The sequence below is a fragment of the Mustela erminea genome, chromosome 10 (genome assembly GCF_009829155.1).
Source record: "Mustela erminea isolate mMusErm1 chromosome 10, mMusErm1.Pri, whole genome shotgun sequence".
Classification (NCBI taxonomy): domain Eukaryota; kingdom Metazoa; phylum Chordata; class Mammalia; order Carnivora; family Mustelidae; genus Mustela; species Mustela erminea.
In genome coordinates this window covers 84,164,599-84,182,756 of record NC_045623.1, presented here as the reverse complement: position 1 = coordinate 84,182,756, position 18,158 = coordinate 84,164,599, and the positions used below count along the sequence as shown (strand labels likewise).

Below are 18,158 nucleotides of genomic sequence, written 5' to 3'. Positions count from 1 at the left end.
ACATGAAAACAATTCACAAGGACCCAGGAGTCCCCACCAAACACACACTTGCTGTCCGTCCCCTCCACTCTCGGAAGGAGCTCCATTCCACAACCTTCAAGGAACTCATGTATATCCCACTCCTTCCTGCTATCTGGGCTGCCCTCTGGGGTCATCTCCCCACCCACGGCCCTCCAAGCTGGGAGTTCCTCTGGCTGCAGGGACCCCAAGAGGCACAGCCCTCTTTCCCATCTGCCTGTAGGCCCTTGGCTACTGAAATGAAAGGAAATGAACAGCCTGGGAAGATCCCAGAAAGGGGGAACCCAAGCAGGGACCTAGTGAAGCCACAAACCCCGGGACCCTCCTCCACATACACGCTGGCTGGCCAGCGTGGGCTGCGCTGGGGCCAGGAACACATCCAGGGCCTTCCCTCCCAGGACCGCCTCCCCACCCTTCCAGACCAGACCAGTCCCCCTACTCCAATGGGTGTTCTGGATTTCACTCTCACAGTGAGCAAACCAAGCATCAGAAAGCAGAGGTCTGACCACGTCTGTGAGGCCCTTAAAGCAAGAAAGTTGGAACAGCTCCAGGACACAGAACCCAAGGCAGCCTCCAGCTGTCCACACCCGAGCGAAGCACCCCATTAGCCTTTCCATCTTTCAGCTTCATTCAGCGTCCGTCAAAAGTCTACGCAGGGGCCCCATGGTTGGTGTCTCCCGAGCTCAGCACCCAGTGGTGAGGATTTGCTCCCTTGCGACCTCATCCAGCCTCTCCGGCCCCAGTCCCATATTATCTCAAGCTTCGATGCCCCTGAACGCTCAGCTCACATATTCACATCCATGCCCGCCACCCCCATGAGCAGGTAGCCCCTGTGAGGACAGTGGCTGTGTTGTGCTTGCTGCCACGTCCCCTGCACCCAGGCCAGGGTCCAGAACGTAAGGGGTGCTCGTGACTTAGTGGCGCAGTGAACAAGTGACGAGGACTGCAGTCCCTGTCCCCCCGCCAAGTGTCACTGAAGACCTACCGTGCGCCAAACCCGCTGACTGTCCAGGAGGGACGGATAAGGCCAGCCTTGCCCAGGAGGAGCTATTAGTCAGAGGGGCCCCAGGTGCCCCTACCCCGTAGCAGGCTTGGCAGCTTCATCTCTGCCTTCACCTCTCCCTGAGAGGGCAGGGAGCGGGAGAGGAGACAGCTGGTGCTAACCTATAAATGCTGCTTGTGACCCTGCTCCAGAAGCTCACGAGCTAAGGGCACGGAGCATCTTGAACAAAGCCTCGAGAGTTAAAGCACTTGCCAGGGAATGGCTCATTACTGTTCTGCTCATTAGTACCCCGAGCTCCCCGGGGCTTGGCTGGGAAGCCACTAACCCTTTGGCTCCCTGGGGAGCCCAAAGCCTGACTGGCAGAACCAGGACACCATTGGCCAGGGAGCACAGTCGTGCACCAGGTCAACAAAAAGCTGGAGAGCAAGAACTCTGGGGCCTGACCTCTGTCCCAGACACGTTTGGCCGTCTGCGCAGGCAGGAGCCTCCCTGCCTGTCTCCGTCTTTGAAGGGATCTCTCTCTCCCTTGGAAGACAGCTTAGCAGGACAGGAAAGCCCTCTCCAGAGTTTTCTCTTCCAGTGACCAGGCTGGGGTTTGAGAGTGGGAACTTTGCCCCAAACTCCTTTTTGAGGGGGTAGGTGGAGGGGTAGAGGGAGAGGGAGAATCACAAGCAGACTCCGCACTCAGCACTGAGTCCGATGCAGGGCTCAATCTCACGAACCTGAGATCCTGACCTGAGCTGAAATCAAGAGTCAGACCTTAACCAACTGTGCCCCCCAGGCTCCCCTGTCCCCAAACTCTTGATTCTACACTGCCAGTCAAGTCCTGAGCTGAAATCAAGAGTCAGACCTTAACCAACTGTGCCCCCCAGGCGCCCCTGTCCCCAAACTCTTGATTCTACACTGCCAGTCAAGCCCGTGTAAATGCAAGGCAAATTCCAACAGAGTATTGATGGTTTTCAAGTACGGGATGTAAGCCATGATCGCTATTAGCCTTCAACACGTATCTGCTGGGTCCAGGGGGAGGAAAAAGATCTCCATGCGTGCCAAGAATCCACACCAATAGTTACATACACATACACACAAATCCATACAAAATCTGTCTTAATAGAAAGACTTGGTTTTCTCTCTAACACTTTGTGTCTTCTATCTCATCTTCCCAAGTACACTACCCATCAGTCCCACCTACTGGGCACTTCTAAGCTGGAGAAAGGAATTTGGAAATGTAAAGAAAGCAGAGGAACTAGGGTGCCTGGGTGGCTCAATGTACTCAAAGGTAAGCCTCTACCTTACTCAAAGGTAAGCCTCTATCTTCAGCTCAGGTCATGATCTCAGGGTCCTGGGATTGAGCCCCGAGTCGGGCTCTCTGCTCAGCAGGGAGCCTGCTTCCCTCTCTCTCTCTGCCTGCCTCTCTGCCTATTTGTGATCTCTCTCTCTGTGTCAGATAAATAAATAAATCTTAAAAACAAAAACAAACAAACAAACAAAAAAAAGAAAGCAGAGGAACTGAGGGCAGAGCCCATAGGAACAGAGGGCTTTGTTGGTAAGCAGGCTTGGCTCGGGACCCCGCTGTCGGCTGTGGGGAAGAGGGTGGACAGTACCTGGTTCGCAGGTTCTCTGGCTGGGGCGGGCCATCAAACACCGACAGGACATCAAAGTCCTCTTCCAGGGCAAAGGACTGGAACACGAGTTGGATCCTGTGCTGGTCCTCTGCGGTGATGGTCCATGTGCAGTTGGCGTAATTGGGGTAGCCATACGGGAACCCTGGGCTCTCAACTGTCCCGTTGGGACCTTGCAGTTGGAACGTGCAGTTTTGACCTGGGAGAGAGAAAGGGAGGAGGTCAGTGTGGCCAGAAGAATTCCTAGAAGCTTCCAGAGAAATGGGAACAATGTTCACCCGCTTTCCGATGGGTTTCCTTGGCTGTCCCTGGCTGGGCACAGAGGGAGAGAAGGATGGGTGACAGAGGGAGCCTAGGTTTGCTTGTGTCATGCAGTGTGCAGAAGACAAAATGTGCATCCTTGGACTCGAGCCTCAGAACAAGTGTGCAGTAAGAGAGGCTCAAAGAATTGGAACTAAAAGTCACCAGACGGGGCAGAACACAGGCTTCCTGTCTAGAACGTCATATGCCAGAATGCTGATTTGCAACCATCTCCACTTCCAGGCTCTCCTGACTCTGCAGGCCCCTCCTCCAAGCTTCCTGTCTCTCCTCCCACCTGGCAGAGAAAACAAAGCCACAAGGGGGAATCCCTTGGTCCGGTGCCCCTCGTCCCATTCCTGCACCCGTCCAATCTTCCCCAGGTTGTCCTCCTCCCAACAGAGGAACCACCCCGGCTCCATCATCCCACCTGCCCTTGGAATCAAATCCCCCCTCCCCACCAAGAACCTGACCCCTGTCTCTCTCCTGCATACACTACACATGTCAATCATTTCCTCTCCACCGGAGCCTTCCCATTCTTCCCATCCACTCCATAACCAAGAAAATAATTCCCAATGCACTCCTTCAAGTCTTGTCTCTCTCTTCCCTTTCACTGCCAAATTTCTAGAAAACACAATCTGGCCATACTTTCTGTCTCCATTTCCTTACTTCCCACTCACTCTCTAGACCTGTCACTTCTGCCTTCGGGCCCTACTGATCCACGCAAGCAGGTGGGCTATGGTCACTGATGGGTCGAGTGGCTATTTTTCAGTCTTCCCTTTAACAGACCTCTGTCTCTGCTGCCTCTAAGACTGCTGCTCACACACACCCTCCTTCTGGAAACACTCCTGTCAGGCCAGAGCATCTCGGACTTCACCATGCATGCACACTGTCTGGGTGCCTGGTGGAAATGTGAACTCTGACCTTCCGAAGGACAGCAGCCTGCTGGGGCCAAAAGCTGTTCCTCTTCACTGGATCCCTGGTGATGCAATGATACTGCTTCTTGGGGACCCCACTTAGAGCAGTGTGGTCTAAAGCTCTCTCCTACACCACTGCTTTCTCCTTCTTTACACCCTCTGTTCTTCCTCTGGCCCCTTTCCAGGTTCCATGTTGGGGCCTCTCCTCGTCTCTGTCTAGACTGGAGGACTTCCCCATTTGCCCACTGACAACCCACAACTTCACAGTGCAGGCTGTACTTCTCTCTGAGCTCCAGCCCCAACATCTCCTTGGGGATGCTCAGGCTTGTGATGTCCCCCTCCCTCCCTCTCCTCTGACATCTTCCTCTCCATCACAACTTCCCAAGCAATCTACCATCCTGTCTCTATCTCCACTCCCCACCTCCCCGTCCACACCAGTCTCTCTTGGACTGCCATAATACCCTCCTAACTGGTCAACCACATGTACTCTGGTCCTTGCCAACACTGCAGCCAGGGCTATCTTTTTAAAACAGAAATCTGATCAGATTACTCCCCTCCCCACAACCTACATCAAACCTTCCATGACTCTTCATTGCTTTTCAGTAAGGAAGGAAATCACTTGTAAGCCAGGGAGGGTCTCTGCATGGTCTGACCCTTACTGACCTCTCAAACCCAGTGTCTGCTAGTATTCCAGTCAAACGCCACCCTCTCAACTTTTGTATGAGCCACACTATCTTCCTTGCACAACCACAGGACCTTTGCATATGTTTTTCTCTTTTCCTAGAAAACTCTTCCCTACCTTCTGGGCATATCTATCTTTCAGATCTCGGTCCAGTGTCTCTCCCTGACTAGCTCAACACCCCTATTATATGTTCTCATGACACCATAACCTCTTCTTGATAGCATTTATCATAGAAGCAAATCTCTATGCTTCCATGTCATTATTTCATAAAGATCTTCTTGTCACACTGTAAGCTCCATCAGAAGAGAGACCGTATGTGAGTTTTCCCATCTCTGAATCCACACCCCAAACTCAGTATCAGGCACACGGCAAATTTCTAATAATTTCTAATAAATTTCTAATAATTAATATATGGCTTGTATTTAGTGAGTGTTTTTGACACTCTTCCAAGAATTTTGTGTAGACTGAGTTGTTTAAACCTCACCAACAGCCCTTCAAGATGGATACTATCAATATCATGTCTACTTACAGACAAAAAACTAAGGCAAAGAGAAATTAAGGAATGGAGCCCAAACCACACGGCTATTCACAAAAGGGATTCACATGTGAGCAGCCACGTCGCACACCTCCCTCCTTAACTCTGATGCTGACAAGTGGACTCAACACTAATTTTTTTAAAGCCCATTTAGGGATTAACTGACAAAGGACAGTTAATCTCTGAAATGACTTTACCATTGAGAACTCTCTTAACACAAAGTATCCCATTAAATGAGAAAAAAAGTTAAAGTCTTCTGAATAAATGCTAAATGCGCATTTAGTAAAATTAGACGGTAACCCTGATTAAAAGAAGCTTTTGCAATTAGGGAAAAGATTTCCTTACCATGATACAGCATCCATTTTAGAACAATAACCAACATCATAGTTACAGTGAAACACCTGATTAAGATCAGGAATGAGACAGAAATGTTACTGTCACCTGTGAGGGGTCCTGACTTATTGGAAGAGCTAACTCATGTAACACACTCACATAAACACCCACCAAAAAAAAAAAAAAAAAAAAAGTGATTTGCAAATGATATTTTAATACACCCAAAACCCAAAGAAATAAATTATAAAGCTGTTAGTACTGATAACAAAAAAAAAAAAACCCTCTGTAAAGTAGCCAAATGCAAAATAAGTTTACAAAATCAATACCATTTCCATATGCCAGTAATGGTTAAAAATATAGAAAAAAGTTCTTCTTTATGATAACTACAAAATGCATGCAAGACATAGAAATGACTTCAGTAAAAAATGAGTAGGCACTGTATGAAAATGCCTTTTAGAGAGCAATTTTTAAAAACTGAATAATTGAAGAGACGTAACGTCATCTTGAGCAGAAAGACGAACTACTGAAAGGTTAATTTAGAACATTAACCTTTTGAAAAGTTAATTTGTAAGCTAAATGCAATTCTGATCAAAAGCCCAATGACCTGTTTTAAATTTGGTAAAACGATACCTAAGTTTAAGTAGAAAAATAGATGGTCACAGACAATGCATATTTTTTGAAAAGGTAGGAAATGCAGTATCCTCCTTCTGCAAGATACTAACCAGAATCACCAAATGATGCTGATGAAAACAGCGGAATGGTGGTCTAAGAGAAGACTGGCAGAACATGAAATAGTATTGTGGGAACAATATTAACACACATAAAAACTGAAATACATACAAGGCAACATTAAAATAATCAATGAGAAAAGATATAAACATTTCTGCATGGTCACCAAATTAACTGGAAAAAGAACTGCTACCTCCTCAACTCATACCATCTACTAAAATAAATTCCAGATGGAGAAAAGAGTTAGATGTTAAAACAAAATCAAGCCCAAAAAATTATTAGAAAAAATATATAGACAAATAATTATCTGATCTATTTTTCTGAGCAGAAAAACTGGAAAATATTACAAGCCTGATAGTTTTGTGCAAGAAGTATGTATATGTCAAAAATAGAAACAGAAGAGAAAAGGATACAAAAATGTTAGGCACAAAAGTAATTGCCTTAATATACAAAGAACCTTGGCAAATCAATAGAAAACAACAAGCACTATAACTGAAAAATCAGACAGGGTCTTGAACAACTTAGTTTACAAAAGAAGACATAAGTGGCCCAGAAAACAGAAAAATATTTAGTCACAATAATGTAATAAATCTTCAAAGGAGCCCCATAATTCACTTCCCTAAACTTCCCCTCATCGACACAGGCAGCAGATCTACTCATTTCTAAAATCTGCCTGTTGAAGTCACTGTATTATGTCATTCATTCATTCATTTGTTCATTCATTCATTCCCCTAGTTTAGACCCAGTGATGGGCCATGGGGCGCAGATCTTAGACCGGACGTAAGCAAACACTCCAATGTGGGCACTCAGGGACACACAGAGTGCATCTGAAGTACAGAGCCCATGGGGGCCACACCGTAAAGGCCACTATCATCCATACACTGGACAACCAACAATACCAACATTTACCACCATCCCCAGCATCCAGGGCTGCTGCCTTGGCTCAGGAAGGCACAGATCTGCCATTTCTGACTCAGAATCTGGGTATAAACAGACTTCTACAGAGAAAGAAGTGAAGGGGCTCCCAACAGAGCCTCTGGGAACACTTTCCATGCATGGGGACAAGAAAGGTGATGGAGTAGGGGGCAGAGAGGCAGGCAGAATGGCAGGAAGAGAACCAGAGGGCATTTCCATGCAGGAGAACTTGACTCAACCTGTTGAGCACCACAGACAGGCTAAGATGAGGGTCTGGGGTGAGGACACTCGGTTTGATGTCTCAATGGTCTCTCTGGAAGTAGAATGTTGAGAGTGGGAGATTTGTCCTGGATCCTGCTGCATCCCCAATGCAAAGAATTCAATAAGTATGTGCTGAATGGATACATGAATTTCAGCAAAGGCAGGTGGCAGGAGGCAAGGCGGACAGAGGCCCGATCACAGTTAAGTAAAGGCAAGATGGACTGGTGGAAGGCAGTATATTTTAAATGATAATTTATCCATTTTGCTCATTGGATTTGGAAAATACATGAAAGGATATAAAAGAGGAAACATTATAACTGCACTTTCCTTCCAGAGGCAACTGCTATGTATATTTTCTTTTTTTTCTATATTTTTCCAGATGCATTTCACACTGTGGAACTAATACTGTATATACAAATGTGTGCGCTCCTTCTTCAGTAAATTATTCTTGTCTTAAATTACAAAGGCAAGGTGCTTTTCTGATATACGTAGATATGCATATATACAACACAAAGACATATTTTTAAAAAACCGATCTCCTATCTCTCTCCCTCCCATCCAATCCAAAGTGACCAGGCAGCTATGTGTCCCTCGCCAACCTTCTCCACTCTCATGCAAGCAAATGGACACATTCTGGGAGAATTTTTATTATTTTGTTTAAAATGGAGATCCTACATTAGCTCATTTCTCTGCAATGTGCTTTCTCACTTAACAGTACATCAGGGACACCTTCTAGGTCAGGAGATACATATCTAACTTATTTTTTATATAAAGTTGTAATATTCCACAGCATGGATGTATCTCAATGTATTCAACCACTCCCCTGCTCATGGCCACACAGATCATTTCTCTGTTTTCTTTTGCAACAATTCAGTAAACATTATAACACGAGCTTCTCCCCCAAGATATTGAATCTGTTATAAAAAGCCTTTTAAATGGACGCACAATATTCCAGTCTGTGGTTAAACTAAAATTTACTCAGACATTCTCCCACTGTCAGACATTTAAATTGTTTCTGGATTTTTTTTTTTTTCTGTTTTAAATAAGACCTGGATACTTTGTAAGTTCTGGTGACAGAATGAATGCTGGTCAGTGCAGTGGAAAATGTTCTTCCATGGCCAGAGTCCCAGAACAAATGTTCACTTAACACTGTAACCACATACAGCTTTGGGTTCAAGGTTGGCGGTGGTGATCTTGTCCATAGGAGGCTGGCTGGTCTCTGTGGCAGGCACTGTTGGAGATAGATAGTGCTAGAAGCCTGACTCATTGGGAAGTCTCCCTGAAATCAAATGTTTGTTAGTGAGTTGAAGAAGTTATAACCCAGAGAGAAGCCACTCCAGATTGAAAGGCTAATAGAGAGGGAATCCATGCCAAAGGGGCTAAATGTCCTTTCATGCCTATAAGATGCTGAATTTCTTCCAAGAAAAGGGCTACCTGTTCTTCATCCTCTTTTTTTTTTAATTGTTATTATTCTTTAATTCCAGTAGAGTTAACATACAGTTCAGTTGTTTCAGGTGTGTGCTCTAGTGATTCAACAATTCTATATGTTACTCAGTGCTCATCATGGCAAGTGTCCTCTTAATCCCCTTCACCTATTTCCCCCATCCCACCATTTTGTTTTCTGCCTTTAAGAATCTCTTTTTGGTTGTCCCCTTTTTTGTTGGTTTTATTTCTTAAATACCACCTAAGTGAAATCACATGGCATTTTTCTTTCTCTGAATGACTTATCTCACTTAGCATCATAGACTCAAGTTCCATCCAGGTTGTTGCAAATGGCAAGCTGTCATCCTTTTTCATGGCTGAGTAATAGTTCAGGCTCATATCCACCACATAACCTTTATCCATTCATCTACCCATGGACACTTGAGCTACTTCCATGTCTCAGCTATTGTAAGTAACACTGCAGTGAACACAGGGGTGCTTGTATCTTTTTAAATGAGTTTTTTCGTATTCTTTGTTCCTCGCTTCTAATGACCAGTATACTGCCCTGTAGATGGGAATGCTGCTATGCACTTTGATCCCAGGGCAACTTGCATATCTTTCTCTGTTCACAGGATGGGCTACCTTCATTTACCCATACTTCTCTCTAGTCAGTGCAGCTACCAGACATGGCTAAGACCCATTTCAGGCTCAAGAACAATCCTGGAGAATTAAATGCTTTGTGGTGTTGTTCATGCATTTTTTTTTTTTTTTGGATGATTTTCCAATGATAGACTTCCAAGAGTGCAACATACTGAGTCAAAGGGTATGAGCCTTTGTGACACTCTGGCTCTAGATCTTCCAAATACTTTCTAGAAAACATACCCCAATTCCATTCTCAACAGCCATGCCTATGAATGTCTATCTCAAGCCATCTTCACTCACATTGTGTGTTCTCTTATTGAAAAGATTTTTCTTTTGATGGCTGCATAGTATTCCATTGTGTATTGGCGACAACATGGATGGAACTAGAGCGTATCATGCTTAGCGAAATAAGTCAAGCAGAGAAAGACAACTATCATATGATCTCCCTGATATGAGGAAGTGGTGATGCAACATGGGGGCTTAAGTGGGTAGGAGAAGAATCAATGAAACAAGATGGGATTGGGAGGGAGACAAACCATAAGTGACTCTTAATCTCACAAAACAAACTGAGGGTTGCTGGGGGGAGGGGGTTTGGGAGAAGGGGGTGGGATTATGGACATTGGGGAGGGTATGTGCTTTGGTGAGTGCTGTGAAGTGTGTAAACCTGGTGATTCACAGACCTGTACCCCTGGGGATAAAAATATATGTTTATAAAAAATTAAAAATTAAAAAAAAAAGAAAAGATTTTTCCTACTTGACAGGTACCCCCCCAAAAAAAATTTTTTTTAAAGCTATCTTGTTTTATTTAACATCTCTTTGTAACTTGGATTCAACAATTTTTTCAACTTTCCCTAAAAATTTTAAATCCTCCCTTTGGGAACCACCTGATGAAATCTTTGGCTAAATTTTCCAATGCGGTGTTTATTTTTCCTTCTTGACTTACATATTTTCGTCCTTTAGGCCTCACAGGTACCTACAAACACATTTGTCACTGTTTTGGCCTTTTAATTTTATGATGTTTGACATACACAGGTTCCTAAATTTTATGTACTTAAGTCTTCCATAGGTTCCTACAATTTTCTTATTTTCTTACCAACTTGTAATAACTCTTCATAGAATCTGATTTTACTCCTTTGCCGTATTTGTTGCAAATGTCATTGTATACATGGCTGTGTGCTTTTTGCATTGTTTTGATTTTTCTTGTAGACTAAAATGTTCAGTTTTTTAAGCAGTGACATTGACTTGTCTCTTTCTTGGTCATACTTTTAGAAAGACCACTCTACTGAAGATGGGCTGGCTTCTCATCTTCCTCAGCATAAAAGCACAAGTCCTGGCCCTTCATAGCCCTCCCAGAATGGACACCCCTCTGCTTCTTGATTTCCTCTTCTGTCTCTTGTTTCCTTATTCCCACAGTCAGCCATGCAGCCTCCAGGCCATTCCTTAATCCCATCACATGCCCAACTTGGGACACTTCCATCCAGACACCCCTTCCCTCAAGAGCCATGTGACCCACTGCCTCACTTCCTTGAGCTCTGGAGTCAAATATCACCACCTCAGAGCCCACCCTACCTAAAATCCAGGCCTCCCTGCTTTCAGACCAGGTGCTCTAGCTTCCTGCTTTATTTTTCTCCAAATCATTTAGCACCCACTGCCATAGATCTTTCTGTTTATTTTTTGCCCCTTCCCATTAGAATGCCATCTTCATGAAAGCAGAGTTGCTTTTTTGTTCTCTGCTCTATCTCCAGCTCCCAGACCCATACTGGCACAGAGCAGATGCTCCCAGAAGAGTTGCTGGTTGGATGAATGAATTCATAAATATTAATTGCCCACCCAACTCTCTGTGCTTGGGATGCTCGCACTCTGGTTCCTTCACCCAGCTGACTACAGTTACTTTGAGACTCCTTCCTTCCTGCAAGCAGCCATCTTGGAACCCTCTCCTCTACTTGCTAGCCGTCCACTGTGAATATCCTTGCCTTCACTGATGGTGACATGATGACACACTTATGTGGCTTCTCTATCAGCAGACTCTCTTAAAAACTATGCATATTTTTATCTCTACCACCTTATCAGTCCTTGCCCATTGTAGACATTCAGTACCCACTGTGGGGATGAACGGATGGGCGAAATGAATTAATCTTTTTATAACATTCAGATGACACCTTCCAACTTCATTTTTCCGTGTATTTAGAGTTTCCTGGGGAGGTGGCTTAGGCAAAGGTTAAAAGCATAAGTTTGGGAAGCAAAAATCTTGCATGCAAATTTCCATTTTGCCACTTATTACTTGATGGGAGCTTTATGTAAACCATTTAAACCTTAGTTTTGACATCTTTAAAATTAACACCTACTTCAAAGATGACTACATAGTTTAATGTGATAATACCTACTAAATTACTAAATGCTCAGATAGTACCTCAGATATGATACATAATCAGTAAATACCAGCTCATCTTTCCATAAAGATTTGTACTATTCTTTATATGAGGTCCCAGTCACATCTTGTTAAGGTTGTTCCCAGACATTTTATGCACTTTTTCTTGCTCTAGTGAATAACCTTTTTCCCCATTATTTTATTTTTCTAGCTGTTTTTTTACAGGTATACAGAAAAACCTATTGATTTTTATATATTCATCTCACATCCAACTGGGTTTCTGAACTCTTATTAATTCCAAAGATTTTCTCAGTTGATTCCCTTGGGTGTTTTAGGTACACAATCATGTTGTCTACAAATAATGATAATTTTGAGGAGATAACTCTTTTGAGAAGTTTGGCAGGAAAATTCAATTCAATTCTGCAAATATTTATTGACTGATAAGGTCAATTTTGGACAAATTTAGTTGGAGAAGCCAGTGGGACATCCAGGCGGAGATGGCCAGAAGGCAATTAGGGATGTAGACTGGAATTTGGGAGTGCGCTCTGGGCTGAGATATGGATTTGTCAAAGCCATGTAATTAATGAAGCTGCCCTAAGAGGAAATGCAGAGGAAAGCTCCAGATGTGAGCCGGACCATCGTGTCTACTGAGGGTGTCTCACTTGCCACGTGGAGAGCCACCTGTGACCCCGAGTCTATAGTGGGACTCTGGCCCAGCTGACATGCCTTCTGGCAAGGGCCGCATGTCTGGACAGATGGAGGGAGCAGGGGCCACACAGGATCTCTGGCCCTTGGTAATCACCCAACAGGAGCAGGTCAAAGATCACGCTTGTGGAGATGCTGGCACTGAGCCTCATGTTCACCCCTCTCCCCTACACACCAAGCATGGTTCAGGCCAAATAGTTCATCATCCACAAATACTCCGGGCCCTTTCAGGCCCTCACAGTGCTTGGCCTGGAATGCCCTTCCCCTGCCTTCTACACCTAGCTAACCTTACTCCCTGTTCCAGATTCACTTCACGTAGCACCTCCTCTGAGGAGTCTTCCTAGGTTTCCTGGGCAGTTTCTCCCTCCCCCTCTCCCTCCCTCCATCTGTCCTTTCCTCTCTTCCTCCCCAGCTCCTTTCCTGCTCCCTCCCCACCCCTCCTCCCTCTGTCTGTCCTTTCCTCTCTTCCTCTCTCTCTCCTTCCCCCTTGGAACACTCTCTCCCTCCCTCCTTTAGTTTGTCCTTTCCTGTTTTTCTCCCTCTCTCCAAAAGCCATCCACCAAATTCGAGATCTCTTGGCTCTTCTTTTCCGGTCTGTGTCTTTCAACAAAACAAAAATGGCCTGCTACTCTTGCTTACACTCCTTCAATGGCTCCTCTGGATAAAGCTCTTAATCCTTAATATGGTGCACAAGACATCCATTCCCTGCATGAGCCAGCCCCGGCTCCTGTCCGGTCTTCACCTCTCGAAACTCTTCCCCCTAAAGGACACTCCAGTCCAAGCCAGACTCCATTTCCTTCCTTTGATGCTCCATGTTCCTTGGCTAACTCTGAGTCTCAAACTGGTGGCCGCTCCTTCTGACGAAGCATCCTTTCCCCATCCTCTGGCTGGATCTTTTATGTCCCAGGTCAAAGCTCACCACCCCCACGAAGACCTTATGGACAACTACCCTAAGGTGAGTCATCCTCAGCCCAACAGACACCCAAACACACACCCTGCCATGCAGCCTCACAGTACCCCACCTCTCCAATGTCACATGTGGCATACATGTCTCCCCAGAGAGGTGTGGATTCCGTGGGGATAAAGACCATGTTCTGTCACATTCACAAGGATCCTCAGCACCCAGCACATCAGCCTGGACAAGAGGCACCCAGTAGCGATGGGCACAGTGGCTGCACTTTGCATACCAGTCAGCTGGGTCACACATCCTGCTGAATGGCAGACAGAGCTCCTCCAGGGCCATACCTCCTCTTTCTGGAATCCTAGGGCCCAGCACCTGGTATACACAGCAGATGTGCATTAGGGCTGGACAAGAGAATTAGTGCAGGTATTTCTAATAAAGTTTCACATTGATTATCTTTTTTCCTAGAGGTCCTAACAATCAGAGAAATTCCCACCAATGATGTGATAGTCTAGTCCAGGGTTTCTCAGCCTCAGAACCATCAGCATTCGGGCAGAAGGATTCTTTGTTGTGGAGGCTGTCCTCTGCATATAGCATACAGCTTGTGGAGCAGGGTCCCTGGCCTTACTGGTTGAATGCCAAGGGGCACCTCCCACTTGAACCAACCAAGAATATCTCCACACTTTGCCAAACGTCCCCTAGGTGGGAAAAATCACCCCTCGTAGAGACCTACTGATCTAATTCTTTGCCATTTTGGAGCTTCTAATGAAAGCTAGAAATACTCTCTAGAATAATAGACATAGAATGCTAACCTCCCACCTGTGTCATTTACGTCAAAGGATTCCCAAACCTTCTACACCAGACTTTCTCCACTTTTGTTGTGCCATGACTGTCTTTGGCAGCCTGAAGAGGCCTTCACAAATGATGTTTTTGAATAAAATAAGTATTTTTAATGAAATAAATGTTTCAAATAAAACAAAATATATAAAATTACAAAGGAAACCAATTACACTGAAATACAGTTTTCAAAACATTTTGAAAATGTGTCATCTGGTAATACAGGCACTCCCCTATTAATGCATTATTAATAAGATCTAGCAGTGGGCCTGATAAATACTGTGGTCCAAACCATAAATGTTATTTCAGGCTGGCTACGACAACCGTATTTTCAGGTAATGAAAATACCTGTGATCTTATCAGTGACAAATTCACAAATACTGCTAATACAGCTGTACTTTGTTGCCTACACTCATGACTGGTAGAAACGCCAAGTCTCAAGAGGAAATCAGTGAAAATAAAGATGAAATTGTCTCCTATCCAAGTTAGGAAGCCCCTAGATTCTATCAAGAACCCCAGAGATCCAACCAAATGCAATTTCTCATTCAGCAAATCTGGGGAAGGTTCCTTAGTCCCAGCCTGTATGTGTATGGGGGTAGGAAGATGGGAAGGATGGATTTTGTATAATGTGTTCCATGTCCCCAAGGAGTTCACAGCGAAATATAGAGATAGACACGCATGGGCCGTCTTAATAACTCTCCACTTAACGAGTAGTTCGGGGAGGCCTCATTGTTGGATCCCAGTGGTGCAGCAGACAGCACGTACAAACAAACCCAGAAGGACTTGTGCTTTTGCGTGGGTCTGGCTTCACAGGCTTTGCTACCATTATCTCCCTAACGTTTGCAAAGACCCCTCAGAATGGTCCCATTTCCCATCCCTAACACTTTACGTGTGAAGAAACTGAAGCTCATCAAGGATTAAGAACACGATCAAGGTCAAATAGGTAGCAGTGTAAGAGCTGAGAGTCAACCCCAGGTCTGCTGGAGAGCCAAGCTCAGGCTCCTCCCTCTGCCAGACTGCAAGGCTTCCACATGCCATCAGGGGACACACTTCCTAAGCTATGGTCCTTTTTCCACTCTGCACCCAGCACTGGGGGCAGAGCCTGGGATTTATTGAAAACAGATTAGCGCAGTTGCTGTGCCTCAGGGACGTGAAAACAAAACAGGGTCTCCCTCCTTTCGAGCTGGGGATGCATCCAGCAAAGGTATAAAACAATGCACAGCAGACAGGATGAGGCAGCCAGCCTGCCCCTGTACCACATCCAATTGTTCCGGGGGAGTAATCCCATGCCGCTCAGCTTTCTAATTCTACCCCCAGGCTCTCTGATTCTCCCGGACATGCTTAACACAGAAGCCACCACTGTGTTCCAAATATGATTTTCCCTGCCTGGCAATACACAGGCAGCTCATTTGTCATCATTTTGAGCCAACACCAGCCAGGGGTTGTTTATAATGTTGACGGGGAATCCTGGAGCAGCAAAGGGATCTCTGCATTGCTGATGGTAGAGCCTCTCACCCATCAGGTTGTGCTACGTCCCCGCATCAGCACAGAGAGGAGGGGGCCAGTGGTATCTGGGGACAGGCACCTCTGCCAGGCTGGTCCTATGCCTGGGCTGGATCTTTCAGAGCAAATAGTTCTCCTCTACCGAGAAGACACTTGAGTTGTGATTTTGACCCAAGGTGGCTGAGCGCAGGGGCTGACACATAATAATTCAGGTCTTAGCAAATTCTCGAGTCATTCACTGACTCACTTAAGAGACAGTATTGAGGGGCATGTGGGTGGCTCAGTTGGTTGGGCATCTGACTCTTAATTTCAGCTCAGGTCAAGATCTCAGGGTCATGAGACTGAACTCTGCATGGGACTCTGCATTCAGTCTGCTTGAGTTGGCTTGAGATTCTCTCCCTCTCTCTCTCTCCTTCTGCACCCCCCCCACCCATTCACACGCTTTCTCTAAAATAAATTAATTAATCTTTAAAAAACAGTATTGAGCACCTGTGGTATCCCAGGCACTAACCCTGGCCTTATGGAGCTCAGTCGAATAATAATGGATTATTACACATTCCTCCTGTGCCAAAATCTTTCTTATCGCTTTACAGCATTCCATCCCTGCAACTATACTGGATAGGTATTATTATGATTCCCATTTCATAGACACAGAAACTGAGGCTTAGGTAGGTTAAGTAATCTACCTAAGGTCAGAGAGTTGATAAATGGTAGAAACAGGATTCAACTCCAGGCAATCTGGTACCAAATTCTGCCTTCTTAACCATTTCTCCATGGATGGGTAGATGGATTGGGTTGGTGGGGGGGAGGCTAAAAATGTGGCTAGATGCTTATTTTGGCCAAAATGATCAGTCATACCTCTTTCTAGAGCAACCTCACAGGCAAAGAATCTTGCCTTAGAAGGGCCTTCATTCAAGAATCAATCACTTCAGCTCAAACTCTTAGGTTTCTGCTCCACTGCCTGCCTTTTTAAGGTTGAGCCCACTATAGTGAGGTATCAGAAGGGAGACCACATGAGGAATTCTGTGCACACTGGTCTTCCCAAAAGAAGAAAAAAAAGTAACCTGGGAAACAAGTGAATTATCAAAAGTATGTGAAGCCAAGCTTATGTCTCTGTCTTCCCAACCCACCTGTGCACCTCATGATGGCACATCTGATTCACTATTAAATCCCCAACATGGGTTTTGTCTTTTCATAGACACGCAGTTAATATTTATTGAGTGAATAGATTAATACATCCAGTTGTCATCTGTACCCTTTCTTTTCATTTGTTTCTCTATTCCTTAAAAGCTCATGGCTGCTGTTTTACATACACCCATAGGAGAACTGGCCTCATCCCTGAGGAACACAGGCAACTTAAGCTCTCTGCCCTTCTGTAACTCATATTTGGAAATTAACTGAAAAAAATTGGTGGTGGGGGGGGATTAACATGATGCAGTGGAAAGAATCAGAGAGTCTGGGTTCTTAACTCTGTTTTGCCACTTACTAGGAAGGGATATGGCCAAGTCCCTTAGTCACATAAGCCCCTGCCATCTTAAAATGGGTCTCTCAAGGCCGTCTTCCCATAGATGCCCTGAGTCAGCTACCCAAGCGAATGATTGGCGCTGCAGGAGCCTATGAGCTCTATCCATGGTACTGAACCACTAATGTCCTCAGGGTTGGTTGTTTCTACTGACCCCAGGCACTTGGGGATGCATGTCCAATTTCTCCCAGGATTTCTGTACCAGATAGTACCAGTTAGTAAGATGAAAAAGCAGAGAGAGGGGAAAGGGGTTAATGGAGCACAGATGAGGGCAGAGAGCTCTGGAGCTCCATTCAGGGTCCTGAGTGCTTAAGACAATGTCCATCAGCCCTAGGCCAGACAGAACCAGAGGCCACACCAGAGATGGTTTGCCTCAGAAGGTCTGGGGTGAGGGATGGATAGGGTCCCTTAAGAGTGTACCCTGAGATATTCCTGGCACTCAATCCTCAGAAGCCAAGGAAGAGGAGGGGCACATGGGAAGGAGGAAGGGTGGAAAGACCTGAGATCCAGAATGAGACACAAAATCTGACATCCTAAGGGTCAAAGGGAGGGCACAACATATGGTCACCAGCAGTTGGATGCAGTCTTTTCTTCCTCCATAGATGGCCTACCCTCTCATTCCTCCAGCACCTTTAGACTGGACAGCTGCTGGAAATCCAAATAGCTCACTCATAGAGACTTTTACAGCAGCTACAGGGAAAGCTCAATACAGACTTTTCTTTAAATTAGGCATTCAAAGGTCATCTGCAATTTCATTTTGTTTTTCCCACTCTTCAGCAGATGTGCTGCTCTTTTACATGCTAAGGAAAGAGCTTTGTATTTTGATGCCCCCAATTGCACATTTGAATTTTATATGAGCTCTGTCGGTGATTTGAAAATTTTTCTTATCAAAAAGGAAAGCTTAAATCAGCCACTCTGTTCAAGCAATTAGTGATGAGGTCAGTCCCGG

The 18,158-nt window shown here is 45.2% G+C and overlaps 1 protein-coding gene across 6 annotated transcripts in view; it reads right to left on the bottom strand.

Annotated features, from left to right (window-relative positions):
- The window catches only part of CSMD2 (CUB and Sushi multiple domains 2), a 601,873-nt gene that overhangs the window by 539,315 nt on the left and 44,400 nt on the right, over window positions 1-18,158 (bottom strand). For all 6 annotated transcript variants that reach the window (XM_032302441.1, XM_032302440.1, XM_032302436.1 and 3 more), the window contains exon 2: window positions 2,623-2,839. In XM_032302441.1, the coding sequence (XP_032158332.1) occupies window positions 2,623-2,839 (217 nt within the window). The remainder of the gene's footprint in view (window positions 1-2,622; window positions 2,840-18,158) is intronic.